Source organism: Heterodontus francisci, chromosome 3 (assembly GCF_036365525.1).
Source record: "Heterodontus francisci isolate sHetFra1 chromosome 3, sHetFra1.hap1, whole genome shotgun sequence".
Lineage (NCBI taxonomy): Eukaryota > Metazoa > Chordata > Chondrichthyes > Heterodontiformes > Heterodontidae > Heterodontus > Heterodontus francisci.
This window is the reverse complement of record NC_090373.1, coordinates 161,018,848-161,041,468: the sequence shown is the minus strand read 5'-3', so window position 1 is coordinate 161,041,468 and position 22,621 is coordinate 161,018,848. Positions and strand designations below refer to the sequence as shown.

The following is a 22,621-nucleotide window of genomic DNA, read 5'->3' as shown; positions in this document are numbered from 1 at the left end:
CCCACAGCGCTTTTGGGAAGGGAGTTCCAGGATTTTGACCCAACAACAGTGAAGAAACAGCGATATAGTTCCAAGTCACGATGGTGTGTGGCTTGGAGTGGAACTTACAGGTGGTGGTGTTCCCATGCATCTGCTGCTCGTCCTTCTAGGTGGTAGAGATCGTGGGTTTGGAAGGTGCTGTCTAAGGAGCCTTGGCGTGTTGCTGCAGTGCATCCTGTAGATGGAACACACTGCTGCCACTGTGCGTCGGTGGTGAAGGGAGTGAATGTTTGTAGATGGGGTGCCAATCAAGCAGGCTGCTTTGATCTGGATGCTGTCAAGCTTCTTGAGTGTTGTTGGAGCAGGCAAATGGAGAGCATTCTATCACACTCCTGACTTGTGCCTTGTAGATGGGGGACTGGCTTTGGGGAATCAGGAGATGAGTTATTCGCCACAGGATTCCTAGCCTCTGACCTGCTCTTGTAGCCATGGTATTTATATGGCTACTCCAGTTCAGTTTCTGGTCAATGGCAACCCCTAGGATGTTATAGTGGGAGATTCAGTGATCGTAATGCTATTGAATGTCAAGAGGAGATGGTTAGATTCTCTCTTGTCTGAGACAGTCATTGCCTGGCATTTGTTTGGCATGAATGTTACTTGCCACTTATCAGTCCAAGCCTGGAAACTATCCAGGTCTTACTGCATTTCTACATGGACTGCTTCAGTATCTGAGTCGTCACGAATGGTGCTGAACATTGCGCAATCATCAGCTAACATTCCCACTTCTCACCTTATGATTGAAGGAGGGCCATAGATGAAACAGCTGAAGAGGCGTGGGCCTAGGATACCACCCTGAGGAACTCCTGCAGTGATGTCCTGGAGCTGAGATGATTGCCATCCAGCAACCACAACTATCTTCCTTTGCGCTAGGTATGACTCCAACATTGCGGAGAGTTTTCCCCCTGATTCCCATTGACTTCAGTTTTGCTAGGGCTCCTTGGTGCCATACTCAGTCAAATGCTGCCTTGATTTCAAGGGCAGTCACTCTCACCTGATCTCTTGAGTTCAGCTCTTCTATGCATGTTTGAACCATGGCTGTAACGAGATCAAGAGCTGAGTGGCCCTAGCGGAACCCAAACTAAGTATCACTGAACAGGTTATTGCTTAGCAAATGCCACTTGATTGCACTGTCGACGACACCTTCTAACACTTTACTGATGATCGAGAGTAGACTGATGCGGTGGTAATTGGCCAGGTTGGATTTGTCCTGCTTTTTGTGTACATGGATAATTTTCCACATTGCCAGGTGGATACCAGTGTTGTAGCTGTACTAGAACAGCTTGGCTAGGGGTGTGGCAAGTTCTGGAGCACAGGTCTTCAGTCCTATTGCTGGAATGTTGTCAGGGCCCATAGGCTTCTGGCTGAAGATTGTTGCAATAATATATCACCGTTCCTTCACTGTCGCTGGGTCAAAATCCTAGAACTCCCTCCCTAACAGCACTCTGGATGTACCTGCACCATCTGGACTGTGGCAATTGAAGAAGGCATCTCACCACTACCTTCTCAAGGGTAATTAGGGATGGGTAACCAATATCAGCCTTGCCAGTGAAGTCCACATCCCATGAAATGTATAAAAAAAACTTACAGTATTAGGAGGCGCCTTTCCTATTTAGTTACAATTTTTCATTCAGGGAAACTATTTGTAAACATTGTTCTTGTTATTCCATTTAAACTTTTTCTTCCTACCTCACATTAAACTACAGCAAATATCAGGGTGCATTTGTTTCCGAGCAAAAGAAGAGACTCCTTATCACAACAGTATCGGTTTTTCAGAGAGTAACACAAAAATGTCCAGCCACCTCTCATCTCACATCATGGGATGGGAAAACATTTCAGCAGCACTTCATAGTTGAAATAAACTGCTAACAGATAGTATACATCAGCAGTGCCCAAGATACGGCCCATGTATCTGATTTGGGCTGTTTAACAAAATCTGTACATTTACAAAAGCTGTTTAAAGCAACATCATGATGCATTTTTAATTTTTTCATACATTTTGCAAACAATTTTTTTCACAGTGATGTTTGTTTTTAACCCCAAAGTAAAGCCTCGTAAACTTTTGCAGAAATCTATAATACGGCGGAAAGATAAAGGTCAAATTTACATGACATTTAATAGCACAAACCACTGCTTGGTTATATGTTGCAGTATATCTGTGGTTACGACCGCTTCAGGAAGCAGTGAGTTCATAAACAGGTCCAGTTGATTGGCTGCTTTTTTTGGCAAATATTCTTGCAGCCTTAGCAACACTAACAATTCAGGCTGTCCACAGAACTATCTACATACCTTTGTATCATATATTTAAGTACTTTATTCTGATACACTGGACTATAGCTTATGGAAGATGAAAACCAACGATAACAAAATACATGTCTATCCATATTAAAATTTCAAAGAAGTATTAGTTTAAATTTCATACTACTTCTGTAATACTCATTCAAAACCCCTGGAAACGTCATCAATTCCCTATTTAGAAGGGATTCCAACTAATTACCAAAGTTACCAAGGGAACCTTCAATTATTTTTGTATATAAAATTAAGACAGTAATGATCTCATAGGATTTTACAATTAGCCCTGGTCATACCGATTTCATTTATGAGACAGCTGATGGGAGGAGTCACCAAGAAACAAACACTCGTTCTTTAGCCAGCAGCTATTTTTATAAATTTCACAATAATTATATGCGAACTCCTAGGAACAGAAAAACACATCCCTTAAATGGATTGAGTAAAAGCATTTCAGGTGATTCAGATCAGTGTTAAACTTTCAAAGTGCAAGTCCTTTTGTGGTTTTGTTATCTTTCAGACTTCTGTCTTAAATTTGTCAAATTTTAGCCTCTTTATCTGTTACCCATTAACCACAATTCTTATAAACATCATGTTATTGGTCTACTTATTGCACCTGGAATATTTCAAAACTTTTTGAATTGTTCAAAATTACAAATCTTATGTGAAATTATTATGGACCTTTAAAGCTTGACACTTGGTAATTACATTGCACTTTTATTGGACAAGTTCAATTAATCATGGCATCAAAATTTCCCTCTGCTTACTTTCTCTGCTAAAAAAAAAAAGTGAACTATTATTTTGGAAATGTGGATTGCCCCAAGGAGGGAATGGGAAGAGAATCCAAAATAAATTCCGTCATCCCAAAGCCCCTGCTTATGGGTTTCTAATAGCTCATTGACTGATTCCTGGGAACTACATAGCCTTCTACTAGTTAATGCTACAAGGCATAGGTAAACTGAAGGATTACGAATGCAGGATGTAGTAAGAAGGTGGAGTTGAGAGCAATGAAGTATTAGCATGTAGAGTCTATTGGCCTTTTCATGTTCATATCTGATCGTATCTATTAGTGCCTCTTGGAGGGGGGAACTTTAGTAGGCTGTAACACAGTCATTCCACCTCTCACTTCAAATGTAGTTTATACTGATGAATAAAAGGGGGCTAAATTGGCTAGCCCCTGAAAATGAACCTGCACGATTCGCCAGCACTGATGTAATGTAATGCAGGCAGCACGTCAACATTGCGTTACCTGATCATTATAATTATTTTCCTGGAGGCCAACACTTAAGTGCTGTTCACTGGCCGCACGCATCAGCAGAAGACCTAATATTGTTACTTACTTGCACTACTTAAAGCCAGCTGCAGTGCTTCAAGCCAGCTTGCACCTCTTAATAGGGAATCTGCATTGTGGCTGCTGGAGATTTTGAAATCATTCAGAATAGTGCGGTGCAACAATCAGCAATGGCTGACCATGGAAGAGAATGTTCACCAAGGTTTTCTGACACAGCACTGGAGGTCTTGGTGGAGGAGGTGCAATGGAGGAGAGATGTCCTGTAACCACAATGCAGCAAGAAGCTGATGGCTTCACACAAGTGGTCAACTTCAGTGAATGCATCATCAAATACCTTATCCTATAAACTGTACTATTAGCCTCAGCCACCAATCAATTCACCACACACCATGACTCACCTACCAACAATCTCTATCAATGAGATTTCACACCTCACATTCCTATGCTTCAACTCACAACCACACAAATAGCACTGTTGCAAGCCTCATACCCACATCTCACAGCTTGCACACACTACCAGCTATCCAACGATGACAGTCACATCATCCAAAGATGTTGCATAACACTCACTGACACATTCTCTATTGCAGAAGAAGGTAGTGCACAACCAGAGGCAGCAGGAACTAACAGAATGAGAGAGGCATGCCTGCATGTTCTAATCCCCAAGGAGGATACAGTGCTGGCCATAGTGGGAAGGGAATGCTGGGGCCATGTCCAACGCCAGGGCTAAATACACTGAAGATGACAGTATTCTCATATCTAAGCCTCCTACTAAAATTCCACTTTCCCCCCATCCCACAATCTTTTATGACTTACAAGCTGCAGATGGTGCAAGCATACATTTCTTACTTTCCCCTATCCCCTCACTACAACCTTACCCTTGTTCCTTTCTCCTTTCAGATACCCAAGAACTGCCAGGCAGTGGAGAAAGACCAAAAAAACCAAAAGACAGTGATGTAAAAAAGTAATTCAGCACCTGTACTCCCTGTATACTTTTGAAACTTGAAGCAACTATAGAAAGCAACCAAAACGAGAAGAATTGAAGTCATAATCTGCCTGCTCTTCCTACTTCTAGCAGTTGTTAAGTTTGCAACGCTAAGCCAGGGTTGTCCAACATAACGGCCCATGGGCCAGGATCCGGCCCGCTAAATTTTTCTACCCGGCCTGCAGATGTAAATTGTACCTGACTGTTCCTCATCCTTGCCAGGGGTCCCGTGACTGTTAATTTCAGAGATGAGAAATTTCCCATTGGTTTCTTCTTTCTGACCAGACTGGCTTTAAAAAAAAGTTGCAGTGTCCCTTTCACAGCTGAATTGGAATTTCAATGCTCAGATCTTTATCTAATGCTCGTTAACACTCCTTTCCATATTCACAGCCGACAGGTGCTGGGAGTGGGAACAGCGACTTCTGAACTTCAGGCAAATTTGGGGTTTTCTGGCAGGCTTTCAAAAAAAATTTGGAACCCACCGGAAACCCTGAATCTGTCCGAAGTTTGGAAGGCGCTGTTCCCGTTCTCAGCACCTGTCAGGACAGCTTCAGGGTTTTCCAGCAGGCTCCAGTTTTTCTTTAAAAGTCGGCCGGAAAACCACAAATCTGTCCAAAGTTCGTAAACCGCAGTTCCCGCTCTCAGCAATGGTCGGTGGGGGGTGGGGGGGAGTGGGGAAGGGGCCGGGGGGGGGGGGTAGCGGTCAGAGAGAGGAGGAGCAGAGAGAGAGACAGGGGGAGACAAAGAGAAAGGGGGGACATGGGGGGAGATGACACGGGGAGGATGACACACAGAGAGGGGGTGACACACGGTGGGGGGGGGAAGAGAAAACGACTCCGCAAAGAGGAGAATGACACAGAGAGGAGAGGGAACAATACAGAGAGGGGAGGATACAGAGGGGGGACAATGCAGGGGGGGGGACACAGAGAGGGAGGGGGAGAGAGACAGAGAGAGAGAGAGAGAGAAGAGGGAGAGAGAGCGATCAATATCACTCCTGACAGATGGACATCTATCTGGAATACTCTGCAATGGTACACAAGTGTGCAGGCAGACATTGACTAATTGTGCAAGCAAAAAAAAATGCCAGGTATCTCACTAAATCAGTGCCCAACATAGTGAAGAGAAAGTAAGTCAATAAATTATTCTCATTTAAAGCTTCTTCACAAAAGGGGCAGCACAGTGGCGCAGTGGTTAGCACTGCAGCCTCACAGCTCCAGCGACCAGGGTTCCGTTCTGGGTACTGCCTGTGCGGAGTTTGCAAGTTCTCCCTGTGATCTCGTGTGTTTCCACTGGGTGCTCCGGTTTCCTCCGACAGCCAAAGACTTGCAGGTTGTTAGGTAAATTGGCCATTGTAAATTGCCCCTAGTGTTGGTAGGTGGTAGGAGAATGGTGGGGACGTGGTAGGGAATATGGGGTTAATGTAGGATTAGTATAAATGGGTGGTTGTTGGTCGGCACAGACTGGGTGGGCCGAAGGGCCTGTTTCAGTGTTGTATCTCTAAATAAATTTTAAAAATGCATATTTGTTCTTGTTTTGATTAATAGTAAGATAAATTTTAATGCCTTTATCTTTCTGAAATTGTCTCACCAGCCCGCTAAGTAAGACAAAAATTGCAATGTGGCCCAAATGTGAAAAAGTTGAACAACCCTGCGCTAAGCCCTTTATCAAGATGATGTGTGCTGAATGCCATGTCTGAAATGTGCCCACACACTGCAGATGCCATTTTGGAACCCTTAGGGTACACATAGCGCACAAAAAATGGACGCTATAGAGCTCAATTTCACACGCATGGTCTCTTCACACAGTTGAAAGGTATTAAAGAGAGGGAAAAAGATTGAGAAAGAAGGGAAGAAAGGAAGAACTAAAGCACCTTCTACAACTTCAGGGCATCCCAAAGTGCTTTACACCCTTTGAAGTACTTTTGAGGTGTAGTGGAAGTGTTGTAAAGTATGAAACAGAAACCAATTTGGACACATCAAGATCTTACAAACAGCAGTGTGATACTGACCAGATAATCTGTTTTAGTAAGGTAAGGATGATCGAGGAATAACTCACCCGCTCTTCTTTGAAATAGTGTCATGGGAACTTTTACCTCCACTTGACAGAGTAGACTGGGCCTTGGTTTAACATCTCATCCAAAAGATAGCACCGTTGATATTGCAGCACTGGAATGTCAGCCTAGATTTTTGTACTTAAGTCTTTGGAGTGAGACTTGAACCCAAAACCTTTAAACTCAGTGGCAACAGTGCTACCAACTGAGACATGGCTGACACAGTAGGATTGATGTTAAGGTTATAGTAAAATCTTCCAGTAGAGAAAGCTTTATTCTGGTCTTGCCTGTGCTATACCTAACTCTGTTCAATTCACTCTCTAGGTACCAAAAATGAGAAAGCATTTGATTCTCCAGCAGTAACATGCCTTATGAAACTATTATAATTTCAGTACAAAGCTACTATTTTCAGTTGCAAATTGTATTCAGAAAGAAAAATACCTATTGTAAAAAAAATACCTGTTCTGTTCTGTCGTTCGATGATTTCTGTGCTGCCAGGACAGGTGGAAAGTCTACCGTCCTGCTTAGCCAGTTCACTGAAATAGATAAGCAAAAATATTTGAAAAATAGGGAAAGCAATTTAGGTCTATTTAGAATCAAATTGCATATTAATATATATAGCTTCCAGTATGTGCAAATGGACCACACTGCGAGCCCGACTGATAATCTTAAATTGGTTGTCAGCATAATTCTTAGCACAATGAGGATTATTTAGCCAATGTTGTCCAATCGTGGAATCACATCTAAAGTTAGACACTGTGTTTAGAGTTTTGCAAGCATGAGCTCATTGAGTACGGTCTGTATCTTGCCCGTTGCGAACAGTCATTCACTGGTTCATTCCTCAGGGCAATATCTTGACTAATCAGAGTCAAGCTGCCTGGTTTAAATTTCAAACAAAGCTTGGCAGTTAACTGTCAGTCATAATAAACTGGTGCATTCTCCATGGCAACGCCTCTACCAATCAGAGTCCACTTGCCAACCAATGAGCACTCTCAGAGTATAAATTTGTTGTTTTCCCTTACATCGGTATTCTTGTGAATTGTCCTGATGAGTCCAAGATGAAAAGCTTCGACAAAATGTCTGTTTTCAGCAATTGTCAAGTTCTGTACTACCAAAAGACTATTTGAAATTAAACTAAGTATCCACTATTATCACCATAAAGACAGATCAAAAAGTTAAGTCTTGTTCAATCAGGAGTAAAAATAATTTAAGAAGTGCAGTATCACATTCCATCAGAAGAAAATTTGAAAATTGCAGATTTAAAAAAAAAATGTATTAAAAGTTTGCTGTTTAAGTTTATTATTTAATCTCATGTGTATAGAGTCATTTACGGCACAAAAGGAGGCCATTCGGCCCATCGAGTCCCCATGCCTGCTCTCCGAGCACTTCAGTCAGTCCCACTCCCCCGCTTGATCTCTGTAGCCCTGCAAGTGGTCATCCAATTTCCTTTTGAAATCATTGATTGTCTCCGCTTCCACCACCCTTGTGGGAAGCGAGTTCCAGGTCATTACACCCACTGCATAAAAAAGTTCTTCCTGCATCTCTTACTCAAAACCTTCAATCGGTGTCCCCTAGTCCTTGTACCATTAGTTAATGGGAACAGTTTTTTCTTGTCTAATTTATCTAAACCTGTCATAATCTTGTAGGCCTCAATTAAATCTCCCCTCAATCTCCTTTGCTCTAAGGAGAACAACTGAAGCTTTTCCAACCTAATTTTGTAACTAAAATCCCCCATCCCTGGAACCATTCCGGTAAATCTCCTCTGCACCCTCTTAAGGATCCTTACATCCATCCTGAAGTGTGGCAACCAGAACTGAATGCAATACTCCAGTTGGGGCCTAACCATAGCTTTATAAAAGGTTCAGCATAACTTGCCTGCCTTTGTACTCAATGCTTCTATTTATGAAGTCCAAGATCCCATATGCTTTGCTAACCACTCTCTCATGGCACCTTCAAAGATCGATGCACATGCACCCCTGATCCCTCTGTCCCTTGCACTCTCTTTAGAACTGTGCCATTAAGTCTATATTGTCTCTCCCTATCCCTTCTGCCAAAATGCATCACTCGTCAGTATTAAATTCCATCTGCCACCGGTTTGCCCATTCTGCTAGCCTATGTCCTGTTGCAGGCGGTTAATATTATCTTCACTGTTTTTTTTTATTCGTTCATGGGATGTGGGCATCGCTGGCCAGGCCAGCATTTATTGCCCATCCCTAATTGCCTTTGAGAAGGTGGTGGTGAGCTGCCTTCTTGAACCGCTGCAGTCCATGTGGGGTAGGTACACCCACTGTGATTGACTTCATAGCGGTTAGATACAACTGATTGGCTTGTGAGGCCATTTCAGAGGGCATGTAAGAGTCAACCACATTGCTGTGGGTCTGGAGTCACATGTAGGCCAGACCGCAGATTTCCTTCCCTGAAGGACATTAGTGAACCAGATGGGTTTTTACAACAATCGGCAATGGTTTCATGGCCATCATTAGACTAGCTTTTTAATTCCAGATTCATTAATTGGATTAAAGTTCCACCTTCTGCTGTGGTGGGATTCGAACCTATGTCCCCAGAGCAATACCCTGGGTCTCTGGGTTACTAGTCCAGAGACAACACCACTACGCTACCGCCTCCCCGGTGTTTGCTACACCTCCAAGTTTGGTGTCATCGGCAAATTTTGAAATTTTATACCAGGGCAATTTACAAAAAGAACCAGTAGAAACCAGGATCATGGTCCAAAGACCAACTAATCACTGGCACCATCACCTGGTGATCTCATGGCTTGGTGTCAACAACTTTTGTTTTCGTTAAGATATGAAACTGCATTGAACATAATTTGCCAATTATCTGCCCATTCCGCAACTTTATTAATGTCCTCCTGTCATTTGTTGCAGTCCTCCTCAGTATTGACTACCCCCTCAATTTGGTGTCATCCATAAATTTAGAATTTATTTTATTCCAAAGTCAATCTTTATTGTGCTTTCTGTACAATGATTTAAATGCAATTTTTATTTCCTGCTTTTTTCTTCCTGTTTTTCCATCTGTGAGAATTCTTCAGTCTGATTGGCCTGCCTGGCGCCATCCCTGTTCCTGAATGTCACAGATCCCCTGTAGAAAGTGCCACATTCAAAGTGTCATCGAAATAGAGTATATACTCTAAAACCCACTAAAAGTTTGTGGGCAGCTTTTATCGAGGTCAACAGTGATTGCCATTCCTTCATCACTGACTGTAAAATCTGGGCCATTGAGTTTATGGTTTGGTTGATCGTCACAAGTCGATACCATTACAGAATTGCAATTTGTTTGTTTATATTTCAGCAAATGAAGACGTGTAACATTAGAATGTTTTGTAATGGAACCACATGATATTATACCATTTAGTATATTAGACACACAGGGCTTGAAAAGGCTACTCCTTCTTGATGACCAGAAAAACCAATATAGATAAAACAGATGATGCAAGAAGATTAATTTTTGAGCTTCATGTAGAATTTTCAAAAGTTCATGCAGCAATTTTGAAATGCTAATAAATGCAGTTTCTGTTAGATGAAAATGTAACTTCCAATTGCTGTCAAGTATCCACAACAAGCAGGCTATTGTGATTGAAAATGGAGACTCTACAAGTCATTATTCCATTGTCTATTTAGACTTTAACATTTTATCTGCTTCAAAAGAAATTTTACATCAAATAACTTCCATGAGGGTGAGCTGAGTGACACAGTGGATTAGATACTGACCTTTCACTCTAGGATCTAGGTTCAAATCTGGCTCAGGCTGATTGGATGAAAGTCTTCTTTGCTGCTGTAAGAATCCTATGTGAATTGCATTTTGGGCAATCTCAGTAGTGAGCACTGGCACATGGCACTAATTTGCAATGTCACTCAGATAGTCCCAAGTATAACAAGCGTGGGAAATGAAATTTACATTGCACAGGTGAAGTAGGGGGTACTCTTATGAGGTAAATTCTTTGGTGCATAATACTATTCTGATGAGAGGTCACCGACCTGAAACATTAACTCTGCTTCTCTGTCCACAGATGCTGCCAGACCTGCTGAGTATTTCCAGCACTTTCTGTTTTCATTTCAGATTTCCAGAATCCGCGGCATTTTGCTTTTATTACAAGGAGCATCTGGTTGTGTTGCAGCTAACCCAGATCGGTGATACTAATACTGAGGGTTGATTTTTAATTCCAGGTGCCGGGGTGGGGTGGGGGGGGGAGCGGGGGGTGCATTGAGCAATTAAAATGTAGCAGAGGATTATCCTACTCCTTTACCACCCCAGTCTGGCTGAATGAAATCCAAATATAAGGGCACACACTCCAAGCCAACGCTGTCTTCAGATCAGGTTCTGACGATGTCATCGGGGCACAATCTGCTATTTAGCCTGAGGCCTGAGCAAAGAGCAGTGTTGGCTCCACTGCCAAGCCAAACCTACTCAGACAGGGCTAGATAGGTTTTAAATATGTTTTTAGTCTCCTTGGGCTGGATTTTATTATCCCGCCGCCGTGAGCGGCAGCAGGTGCACAAAATGGCGGCAGTCCCGCCTGTGATGTCTGTGGTCGCACCACTGTGATTTGCAGCGGCTGTACCCTCCCCAAGCACATGGCAGGGGTGGCATTGGCAATGTCGTTAAAGGTATCACCTGATGTTGGATCAGGTGTTGGTGCCATTTTTAAAAGGCTGGCAGCCCTGCATTTACTGTCCTTGCATTGAATAGCAGCATACTGCAGCAACACTTCGGTGGTTTGCCATAATTTTGCAATTCAGCAAATATCCCCCCGGGCATCATTCTGACCATGTCAAATGTCAGAGCAAGGGTTGCCCCATGGTTCAGTGATGCCTCCCTGCTGATTCTCCTCCAGGCTGCAAGGGAAAGGCAGCAGGTTCCCTTCCCCAGCGATGGCAAGAAAAGGTCCTTCTGCCTGACCAAGCAAGTCTGAACAGAGATCGCAGAGGAAGTTAGTAGCCGTGGAGTCACCCATCGTAACTGGGTGCAGTGCAGGAAAAGGGTCAATGACCTCCTTCGGTCAGCCAAGGTAAGCTGCGCGGTTCCACATAGCTTGCTGGAATCTGCTTACCCACAAGCGTAAAGACATACAGTTGACATATGAACATACGAATTAGGAGCAGGAGTAGGCCACTCTGCACTTCGAGCCTGCTCCGCCATTCAATAAGTTCATGGCTGAACTGATTACTCCACATTTCCACCTACCCCGATAATCTTCCACCCCCTTAGCCATTCCAATGATAGGAAGGTCATAGCATAATGATAGCAGATGACTGACGGCATAAGTGAGACCAGTCTCCCTTGTTTCCATCTTAGCCCAATTGAGACCCATGACAGATGGAGTCAGTATGAGAGCAGCAATATCCCCAAAGTGCAGAAGAGGGGCCCATGTTAGCATTGACGTGATGTGGAAAAGCTTGGAACTTAACAATAACTACATCCTTAATCTTTCAGGAGAAGAGGACCCACAACAGCAGGGAGGCGGCCAGGGCCTGTGATGGTGTGCCCGACTTGCAGCCTCTGTCTCATGCCGAAGCTGAGGCGCTTGAGTTAGCTAGGAGCCAAGGAGGACATGCCATATCGGACATCGAGCTCTGGGTCCCAGATAAAGAGAGTGATTATTGACAAACACAGAATGAATTGAAATTACATTTTATAGAGAAATGCAATGCAATGTGGACATTGCGACATATGTACCATAACACCTAAATGTCTGTTCTTTACATTGTACTGTGCAGGGAAGTGCTCACAAATGCTTACAATGAGGAAACAATGACAACCTCGGAGGACGAGCAATACTTAGAGGATGCACCCTCCCATGAACCATGCACCTTCCACCAGTGCAGATACTGTCATCTTGGTGGGTATCCAATCAGCATTAGATTCGTGGTCACACACTGGTAAGAGTACCGCACGCACGCATACAAGCAGCTGGCTGAGACTGAGACAGCAGAGGCCTCTGACAGTCGGAGGACTGTGGGTGTCCAGGCCCACACTGAGCCCCAGGCTGATGACGTGCTCTGGTGCCATCAGCACAGGGCATGCTGGAATTGCAAGGATAGGTAAGGCAACATCAAGCTGAGATGCCAGAGGCCATGCGCAGCCATGAGCAGACAATGGAGGAGTCCATCCATGCCATAACTGCTGCCATGTCCTAGGCACGTGAGCGCATGGCTTCATCCATCGAGAGGTTGGCGACCCACGTGGAGAGCCACATTCCACAGATGCGCAATGACCTGCAAATCCTTGCCTTGGCCATGACTTCAAATCAGCAGTGGCAGGACGAGAGAAAGACCAGGACCCGGAGAGCATACCCACTCCTAGTCCTTCTCCAGAGAGCAGGGAGGTTCCAATGAGCCTTGAGAGGGAGGAGGAGAGGCTGTACTCCACATCTGAGGTCTCCCCCCAGGGCAATTAGAGTGTGGACATGGGCTCCTCAGCCCTCCACCAGTGAGTCCAGCTCCAGCAGCCATGACGCCGGAGGACAGTCCTGCACAGTGCAGAAACGAGGGAGACAGGGCCCTCGAGGCCTCAGGCACCCAGAGAACGACCACCGAAGTCATCCCAGGCTAAGGGGCATCCTGATCAGCAGACTGTCTCCAGTCACATGGGCAATGGCTCAGTTTGTTGCTGCCATTCATGCTGGAGCAACAGATGTTAGAGGCAGAGGATTTGACACTACATGCATAAATGGGGAGATTTGTTAGCAAACATATTGCTTGAAATTCATGGATTGTGGAAACGCGCAATTATTAGTCTATGCTGCTCACCATGTCTGGCCTCCATCACTGCTCTCTGATTTTCCCTGCGCGCTTGGCCATGTGTGCCCTCTGTGTCGGAGGATGTCTCATGCTCCTGTACTGCTTCATCTTGCAAGGCCTCCCCCCTTTGTAGTGTGATGTTATGTAGAACACAACAGACTAGAACGACGCATGCAACCCTGTCTAATGCATACTGAAGGGCTCCACCAGATCTATGAAGGCAGCAGAAACGCATCTTCAGCATACCAATGACCTGCTCGATGGTCGCTTGGGTGGAGCCGTGGCAGACATTGTAACGCTCGTCAGCATCATTACTGGGGTTGCTTACTGGTGTCAGAAGCCATGTCATTGAGGCGCAGCCCTTATCCTCAAGAATCCACCCCTGAAGATGAGCGGGAGGAGTGAAAAGCAGTAACACCTTGGACTGGCAAAGTATGTATGAGTCATGGCAGCTGCCCGGGACGAGCGGGGACACAATTGTGCTATCTGTGGTCGCATACTAGTTGCACATTAATTGAATGAAACCCCTTTCTGCTTATGAAGGTGACTGGTTGGTCTGTGAGAGCCTTGATGGCCACATGCATGCAGTTGATCACATCTTGAACATGTGGGAATCCCTCAATGGTCCAAATCCAATGGCCCTCGCAGCCTGACTCTCAGGGCCTGTCCTGCAGTGTACATCGTCGCCAGCCCACCTGAACAGGGCATTGGTCACTTCCTTGATGCAGCGGTGCAATCGGTTTGAGACCCCAAACATGTCGCCGGTGGATCCTTGGACTGATCCAGAGACATAAACGTTTAGGGCCATAGTAATTTTGAAGGCCACAGTCAAAGGGTGACCACAAAACCCATTGGTTGCAAGTCATCATTCAGCAGTGTGCAGAGGTCTGTGACGGCCTCTCTGGACATCCGCAGTTGTCTCTGGCAGTTGCGCTCAGACATCTGCAGGTATGTCATCCGAGACATATAGATGCGCTGGCATATCTGGGCTCTTCTTTGCCTTGGCGGCTGCTGCTGCTCACGTATAGGAGCTTCCTCTTGAGCTGCAGCTGCCTCTGGCAGAGATGCCTCATCATAGCAAGGGGATCCAGGAAAACAGGGTGAATCATATCCATCGCTATTCGCCTTGCCTCACAGCACAGGCCAAATCCAAAATGTACAAAGTTGTAGTCCTCACCACCCTTCTGTATGGCACCGTCACGAGTCCTATACCAACGTCATGTACGCCTTCTAGAGCTTTTCCATCAGTGCTGCTTCCGCAGCATCAAGATCCACTGGCAGGACGGCATCACAAACATTGAAATCCTGGAAGCAGCCAACATCGAGGCCATCCTCCTGCAAAGCCAACTGTGTTGGGTGGGTCACATTGCCCGGATAGACGACAGTCGCCTGCCTAAGATCGTGATGTATGGAGAGATGACCACTGGTAAAAGGAACAGAGGGGCCCCATGAAAACGTTTCAAGGACGTTTAGGGCAGCACAGTGGCGCAGTGGTTAGCACCGCAGCTTCACAGCTCCAGCGACCCGGGTTCGATTCTGGGTACTGCCTGTGAGGAGTTTGCAAGTTCTCCCTGTGACCACGTGGGTTTCTGCCAGGTGCTCCAGTTTCCTCCCAAAGCCAAAGACATGCAGGTTGATAGGTAAACTGGCCATTGTAAATTGCCCCTGGTGTAAGTAGGTGGTAGGAGAATGGTGGGGATGTGGTAGGGAATATGGGATTAATGTATAAATGGGTGGTTGATGGTCAGCACAGACTCAGTGGGCCAAAGGGCCTGTTTCAGTGCTGTATCTCTCTATGACTCCCTGAAGAACTCTCTCTCCCTGTATCACATCGACCATCGCCAGTGGGAAATGCAGGCCTTAGATCGTAATGCCTGGAGATGCTACAGACACCTTTAAGACTGAGCGAAGAACCAACATGAAAGAGAAAAGGAGGATAAATCCAATTACCCCCAGCAGCAACTACACCTTCACTTGTACCTGCTGTGGGAAAATCTGCCGGTCACAGATAGGCTTGAGTAGCCACCAGTGGGCCTGTAACCGATAAGTACAACCTTCCCAAAATCTTCGCCTATGAAGAAATGCCAAGAATATTCTCCTTGTAACTTTGGCTTCCATCAAAAGGTCAAGTACACCTATCTGGGCAAAGCTTTGTGTTAATTTTGGTTCTGAAGGATTCCAACATGAGGCTTGATGTTGTTCTCACAATTTTTCAATAAGTGCAAGCCATCATGACCATACCAATACAATCTGAGTTGCCTGCACTGGACCCCTGAAAAACCAATACAGTTGCCGAGTTCTGCCCACCCCGCTAACCTCCCACACACAACAGTATCCACTTGCAGAGTACCCCCTTCCCCCCCACAACAGTATCCATTTACAGAGTTCCCTCCTTCCACCCCAAAAGTATCCACTTGCAGTGTTTCAACCTCAGCTGCAGATTGAGCTTAGTGGCAATATCCGATGCTAAAAATATTCCACAAGATAACAATGCAAAACTTACCTAACCTTTGCAGGCACTGAGGACTCTCGCCTTGTTGGCGCCAGCTTATCAATCATGGGAAAGTGAAGGCACGTGAGTGCTGCAGGCCATGCAGAAGATTGTGAACGCCTGGTAGTATCGCAGCGAATTAGATTCAAATGCATGCAAAACAGTATTTAATATATTTAAACTACAATCCCGTCACTTCGCAGCGGAGGTGCCGCCATGGAATTCGCCACCTCCGAAAAAATCAGAAAATGGCATTACGGCGTCAGGTTCCATGGCAGACGAATCTATGCTGATTCTCCACTAAAAAGCCCGCCTTCAAATGGAGGATAAAATCTAGCCCCTTGTGTGCCAAGAGGAGCAGGGGTCCACCTCCAGGTCACACAAGGGAACCTTGGGACTCCCCTGCCTGGGGTTCCATCTCCTCTGACTGAGAATCTCCTCTAGGAGCACTTGTGCCAGGTCTGTCCCTGATGGCGACCACCCTGTTGCCTGATTTTCAACGGTCAGGCAACTGCTTCTCACCGACTTCCCTGCTATTTTGGTTGGGAAGTCAGCAAGCGACATGTTAATGAAGCCAGCCTCCAATTACTCCCAAACAGGCATGCGCTTGTCACACTGCACTCCCACCAGGGAGTTAAAAATTGGGCCCCAGGTGCTGAAGCAAGAAAATTCACCTCCCTCACCAATGAGCTTAAAAAAAATCAAGTTTAAAAAAAATAAATGTACCCATTCAGGCTGTTGGGTTTCTGAATAAGGATTATAACTGAAAGATGACCTTTCATTTTTCCTTTCATTTCCACTCTGCTGTCTATTCCAGTCAAAATTTTAGTTCTGACAAAAATATACTAGCTCTGACCCCAGTGGGATTCATAATTCATATTGGAGATCAATGACATTAATTTAACAAAGGAAATTCAGGCCTCTCCTGTATTGGACTCGCCTTCTCTGACTCATTGGAACCATCTATCCCACACCTATCTGAGTGCTGGTGAACCTTGGATCCCCAATTTTCCAGAGATGGGCAACCACTTCCTGTCCATTCTGGGCTGCCATTGGGCCAGCAGCTAGTTAAGATGGTAGATATATTCATGGTCTCATACTGCCAAGGGCAGATGAGAAATTTGTTCACCAGAAACCTGCTGGCAGTTAAAATTTTCTCCCACAAACCACCCCCCCCACCCCACCCTTTCACAAGGTTTCAGTTCATAGACTCATCTGATTATGGAAACTATCAAGTCATTTACAGTACAGGAGGAAAAGACATTGGAAAAACATCCAAAGATATTAGGTTACATTCTCTTCCATTACATCTAAACTTTACTATTCCTTTCTTGATTCATTGCAAAATAATATTGAGTAAAGCTATGGATGTTAAAACTTACTATTTATAATAAATTTTCCCTTTCTAGAGTGTGCAATCTGTTCCTATATCTCTGCTATTGTCGCTCATGTCTCCTGCTAGGAGATGCAGATGAACAGCCTTTGATTAACTCATTAGTTTTCTCACTACCTCTAAATGTGCTAACCTCCAATTGCTGCCACCCTAAGGCAAGAACTCAAATTCACTTTTAAGTAGGAAAAGTGTTTGAACACAATACAAAACAATTTTTTAAACAAACATCCTGTTTACTTAAACCCCTTTTGGTGAAGGTAGGAGTCCATCTGGGAAAGAGTGATCGCACTGCCATTCATGGGTTTAGAGTGGTTATGGAAAAGGATAAGCAGCAAAGGTCAAAATATTCAATTGATAGAGGGCTAATTTCAGTGAATTGAAAGGGATCTTTGTTCAAAAGCCATTTGGCTCAACGCATCTGTGCCGACTCTCTGAAAGAGTTATCTTTTTAGGCATATTCCTCCTTTTCACGTACCCATAAAGATATTAACTTTTATTTTTTCGAACATTGGTATTAGAAGATAAACTGAGAAAACACATTGTTCTCTCCCACCTATTTTTAATTTGCAGAAAGGAACTACACAAATTTGAATAGACTAACAGTGCTATTCGTTAGTGAACGACTAAAGTTTTCATTTTCCTAAAACATGGGTTTGTTTCTCCGTTAAATATTTTAAATTAAAATGCACAATATCAACAGTTGCCTTCATTTGAGTAGGCTTTTCTTTTAACTAATAGTTCTCCTCCCCCAATATGCCCAATCTTGCTGAAAGAAGAATGAACTTATCTTCTTGACTCAGGTTTAAATGTGCAAAACATGCATATTAGTTTTCCTTATCAGAATTTATTCATCTTTAGTATGTCACCACTACAAAATTCTGTTTCACAAGATAAACCAACAAAGCATATTTTTAAGTTATAACGTTTTCTTTAAAAACTCAGATGCAGATATTAACAAAATTCATACTCAAAATGGTGCTTTATAAAAAGTAAACCAATTGTGTCAAAGCCTGCACACTTCAGAAGTACCACTCCAATTACTTTTGTGAAGCCTCAGTCGCTTGGTCCTGCGAAGATTAACATGCAGCTTTTGAAACTACTGGACAGGTCACGTCTGGTGAAGTATCCTCTACAGCCCAAAACTGCAAGACTCTGCTTCTTGTTTGACAAGATCACAGATCAGAGAATCAGGAGTGAAAATCAGCATGCCCCAATCAGAGCACTCACCATTTTCTGCCCATTAAGATCAATGGTTGGAAAATTGGATGTTATTACCAGTGATTATGAGTGAAACTGTAGACTGAGAGTAACAAAGACTTACAATTTCAGGGGTTTTATCTTCTGAATGTTTTAATTCTTTCTGCAGAGCCAGAAATAGTATTCATACCAAAAGAGTACATGATTTAGTTCAACATCAGTGACATTTCAAATCTCCTTAATGAAGAGAAATAAGCAGAATGATAAAATCTGCACTGCCCCTTAACTTAACCTTAAGGAATGATCCCTCACATACTTTCCTTGCCAGCTTCGGTCCTTCCCAGCTGGTGAAGTCCTCTCTCTCATATAAGGCCCCATCCAATCACCAAGCTTAACTATTCCCTGTGGTTCAGTAACTCAATTTAAATATTTTTATGCTGATTTTTAAATCCTTCCTCAGTCTCATTTCACACTACCTAAACAGTCTTCTCTGGCTATTTCTCCAAATGCAGGCAAGTAATTATCTTAATAGCCTCCAGAGAAGTGCAAATATTATTGCACATGGGCCACTCTAACTTACATAAACAAAAACAGAAAGTACTGGAAATATTCAGCAGGTCTGGCAGCATCTATGCAGAGAGAAGCAGAGTTAATGTTTCAGGTCTGTGACCTTCCATCAGAACTGGCAAAGGTTAGAAATCGAATAGATTTTAAGCAAGTGAAGCGGAGATGGGGGAGAAAGAGAACAAAAGGGAAGGTATGTGATATGCAGAGGGAAAGAGAGATTAACTGACAAGGAGGTCATAGAGCCAAGGCAAAGGGAGTGCTAATGGTGTGGTGAAAGACAAAGCATTAGTGCAGAGAGAGTGATAATGACACAGTAATGAATGACTCTTTGTCCAAAAGCACAAACATGAAAAACCAAGTTTAAGGCAGACACATGGTTAAAAAAAAAGATAAAACAAAATAAAATGAAATAATAATAAAAAAGGGCCAGTCATGCTCTGAAATAATTGAACTCAATGTTCAGTCTGGAAGGCTGTAGAGCGCCTAATCGGAAAATGAGGTGCTGTTCCTCGAGCTTGCGTTGATGTTCACTGGAAAAATGCAGCAGGCCAAGGACTGAAATGTGGGCATGAGAGCAGGGGTGTGTGTTGAAATGACAAGCAACCGGAAGCTCGGGGTCATGCTTGCGGACTGAGTGGAGATGTTCCACAAAGTGGTCACCCAATCTGCATTTGGTCTCCCCAATGTAGAGGCGACCGCCTTGTGAGCAGCGAATACAATATACTAAATTGAAAGAAGTACAAGTAAATCGCTGCTTCACCTGAAAGGGCTGTTTGGGGCCTTAGATGGTGAGGAGAGAGGAGGTAAAAGGGCAGGTATTACACCTCCTGCAATTGCATGGGAAGGTGCCTTGGGAAGGGGAAGAGGTGTCGGGGGTAATGGAGGAGTGGACCAGGGTACCGCAGAGGTAACGATCCCTTTGGAGGAGAGAGGAAGATGCGTTTAGTGATGGTATCGCGCTGGAGGTGGCGAAAATAGCAGAGGACGATCCTTTGGATGTTAGGCTGGTGGGATGAAAAGTGAGGACAATGGGAACCATGTCGCGGTTCTGGGTAGGAGGGGAAGTGGTGAGGGCAGAATTGCAGGAAATGGGTCAGACACGGTTGAGAGTCCTGTCAACCACAGTGCGGGAGGAATTCTCGGTTGAGGAAAAAGGATGGCATATCAGAAGCTGTTGTGGAAGGTTGGATCATCAGAACAGATGCATCAGAGACAGAGAAACTGGGAGAATGGAATGGTGTCCTTACAGGAGGCAGGGTGTGAAGAAGTGTAGTCGAGGTAGCTGTGGGAGTTGGTAGGCTTACAATGAATATTAGTGGACAGTCTTTCGCCAGAGATGGAGACAGACAGGTTGAGGAAGGGCAGGGAAGTGTCGGAGCTAGATCATGTAAAGGTGAGAGAAGGGTGGAAATTGAAAGCAAAGTTAATGAAGTTTTCCAGTTCGGGATGAGAGCAGCAAACGGCACCGATGCAGTCATCAATATACCAGAAAGAGAGTTCAGAGTGGGGCCTGAGTAGGACTGGAAGAAGAAATGGTCGACATACTCCACAAAAAGACAGGCATAACTAGGACCCATGTGGGTACACGTAGCAACACCTTTTATTCGAAGGAAGTGAGTGGAGTTGAAGGAGATGTTGTTCAATGTGAGAACAAGTTCAATCAGGTGGAGGAGGGTGGTGGTGGATGGGGACTGGTTGGGCCTTTGTTCAAGGAAGAAGCGGAGAGCCTCAGACGGTCCTGGTGGTGGTTAAAGGTGTAGAGAGATTGGACGTCCATAGTGAAGGGGAGGGGTTAGGGCCTGGAAACTAGAAATTGTCGAAAGGTCGTAGCGTGTCAGAAGAGTTACGATGTAGGTGGAAAGAGACTGGACCAGGGGAGAAAAGATAGTCAAGGTAGGAAGAAATAAGTTCAATGGGGCAGGAACAGGCTGAAACGATGGGTCTACCAGGACAGTCCTATTTGCGGATTTTGGGAAAGAGATAGAATTAAGAAGGTTAATGGTATGTTAGCCTTTATCGCAAGAGGATGAGTACAGGAGTAGTGAAGTCTTGCTCCAATTGTATAGAACCTTGGTTAGACCGCACCTGGAATACTGTGTGTAATTTTGGTCCCCTTACCTTAGGAAGGATATTATTGCCATACAGGGAGTGCAACAAAGGTTAACCAGACTTGTACCCGGGATGGCAGAACTGACCAATGAAGAGAGATTGGGAAACTGGGCCTGTATTCTCTAGAGTTTCGAAGAATGAGAGGTGATCTCATTGAAATCTACAAAATACTTCAAGGGATAGACAGGGTAGAAGCAGCTAAGATGTTTCCCCTGTTTGGGGAGTCTAGAGCCAGGGGACACAATTTTAAAATAAGGGAGAAGCCACTTACGACAGAGATGAGAGGAAATTTCTTTACTCAGAGGGTTGTGAATCTTTGGAATTCTCTACCCCAGAGGACTGTGGAAGCTCAGTCATTGAGTATTTTTAAAGCAGAGATTGACAGATTTCTAAATACAAATGACATAAGGGAATATGAGGATAGTGTGGGAAAAAGGCATTGAAATGGATGATCAGCCATAATCATATTAAATGGTGGGGCAGGCTCAACGGGCTGAATGGCCTACTCCAGCTCCTATGTTCCTAGAAGCAGGCTGTCCGGGGTTGCGGCACTATGAGGTTAGAAGCTGTAGAGGGAAGATCTCCAGAGGAGTTGAGGTCAGTGAGTCCTGGAGACAGTAGCTTGATGTTTGGTGGTGGGGGTCACGGTCCAGGGCGAGGTAGGAAGCAGTATCGGTACGCCAGACAACAGCACCACCCTTGTCAGCAGGTGGTCTAATGCCAGGGTTAGACCCGAGTACAGCAAGTTCAGAGGGTGACAGGTTAGAGTGAGTGAGGGGAGTGGAGAAATTGAGACAGTCGATGTCTCGCCGACAGCTCTCAATGAAAAGATCAAGAACAGGTAAGAGGCCAGAGGGAGGGGTCCAGATGGAGGGAGAATGTTGGAGGCAGGTGAATGGGTCTGCTGGTGGGGCGGAGGACTCCAGGTCAAAGAAGTGAGCCCAAGGCGATGGCGACGGAAGACGAGCTCAACGTCATGCCCAGCGTGAAATTCAGGAAATGGGGGCCTAAGGAGATAAAACTGAGTCCTTTGTTGAGTACAGATCGTTCAGCATCAGAAAGGGGAAGGCCAAAGGGCAAAGTGAATACACGGCAAGGGGCCAGATTAGGAGAAGGGATGGTCGTCAGAGGGAAATGATGGGGAAGGAGGATCTGGAGGGGCATTAGTCCCTGCTGCTGAAGTTCGCATTCCTTAACACCTGAAAGGAAAAAAAAAAGTTTTTTTGTTAAAGCGTCGGATAAGACGAAGGATGGAATGAAACTGCACAGCAGGACACCTTTGAGAAAAGATGAATCGGTGCATCTGGAGATAGAGGTCGAGTGTGTACATATGGCGGCCCATGCCAGAGCTGTTCATTACTCTATCATTATCACTCTCTCTGCACTAATGTTTTGTCTTTCACCACACCATTAGCACTCCCTTTGCCTTGGCCCCATGACCATGAAATGGTGGAA

At 44.7% G+C, this 22,621-nt stretch overlaps 1 protein-coding gene across 4 annotated transcripts in view; it reads right to left on the bottom strand.

Moving 5' to 3' along the window:
* armc2 (armadillo repeat containing 2) overlaps window positions 1-22,621 on the bottom strand; it is a 208,848-nt gene that overhangs the window by 148,789 nt on the left and 37,438 nt on the right. For all 4 annotated transcript variants that reach the window (XM_068027169.1, XM_068027168.1, XM_068027171.1 and 1 more), the window contains exon 6: window positions 7,111-7,187. In XM_068027169.1, the coding sequence (XP_067883270.1) occupies window positions 7,111-7,187 (77 nt within the window). The remainder of the gene's footprint in view (window positions 1-7,110; window positions 7,188-22,621) is intronic.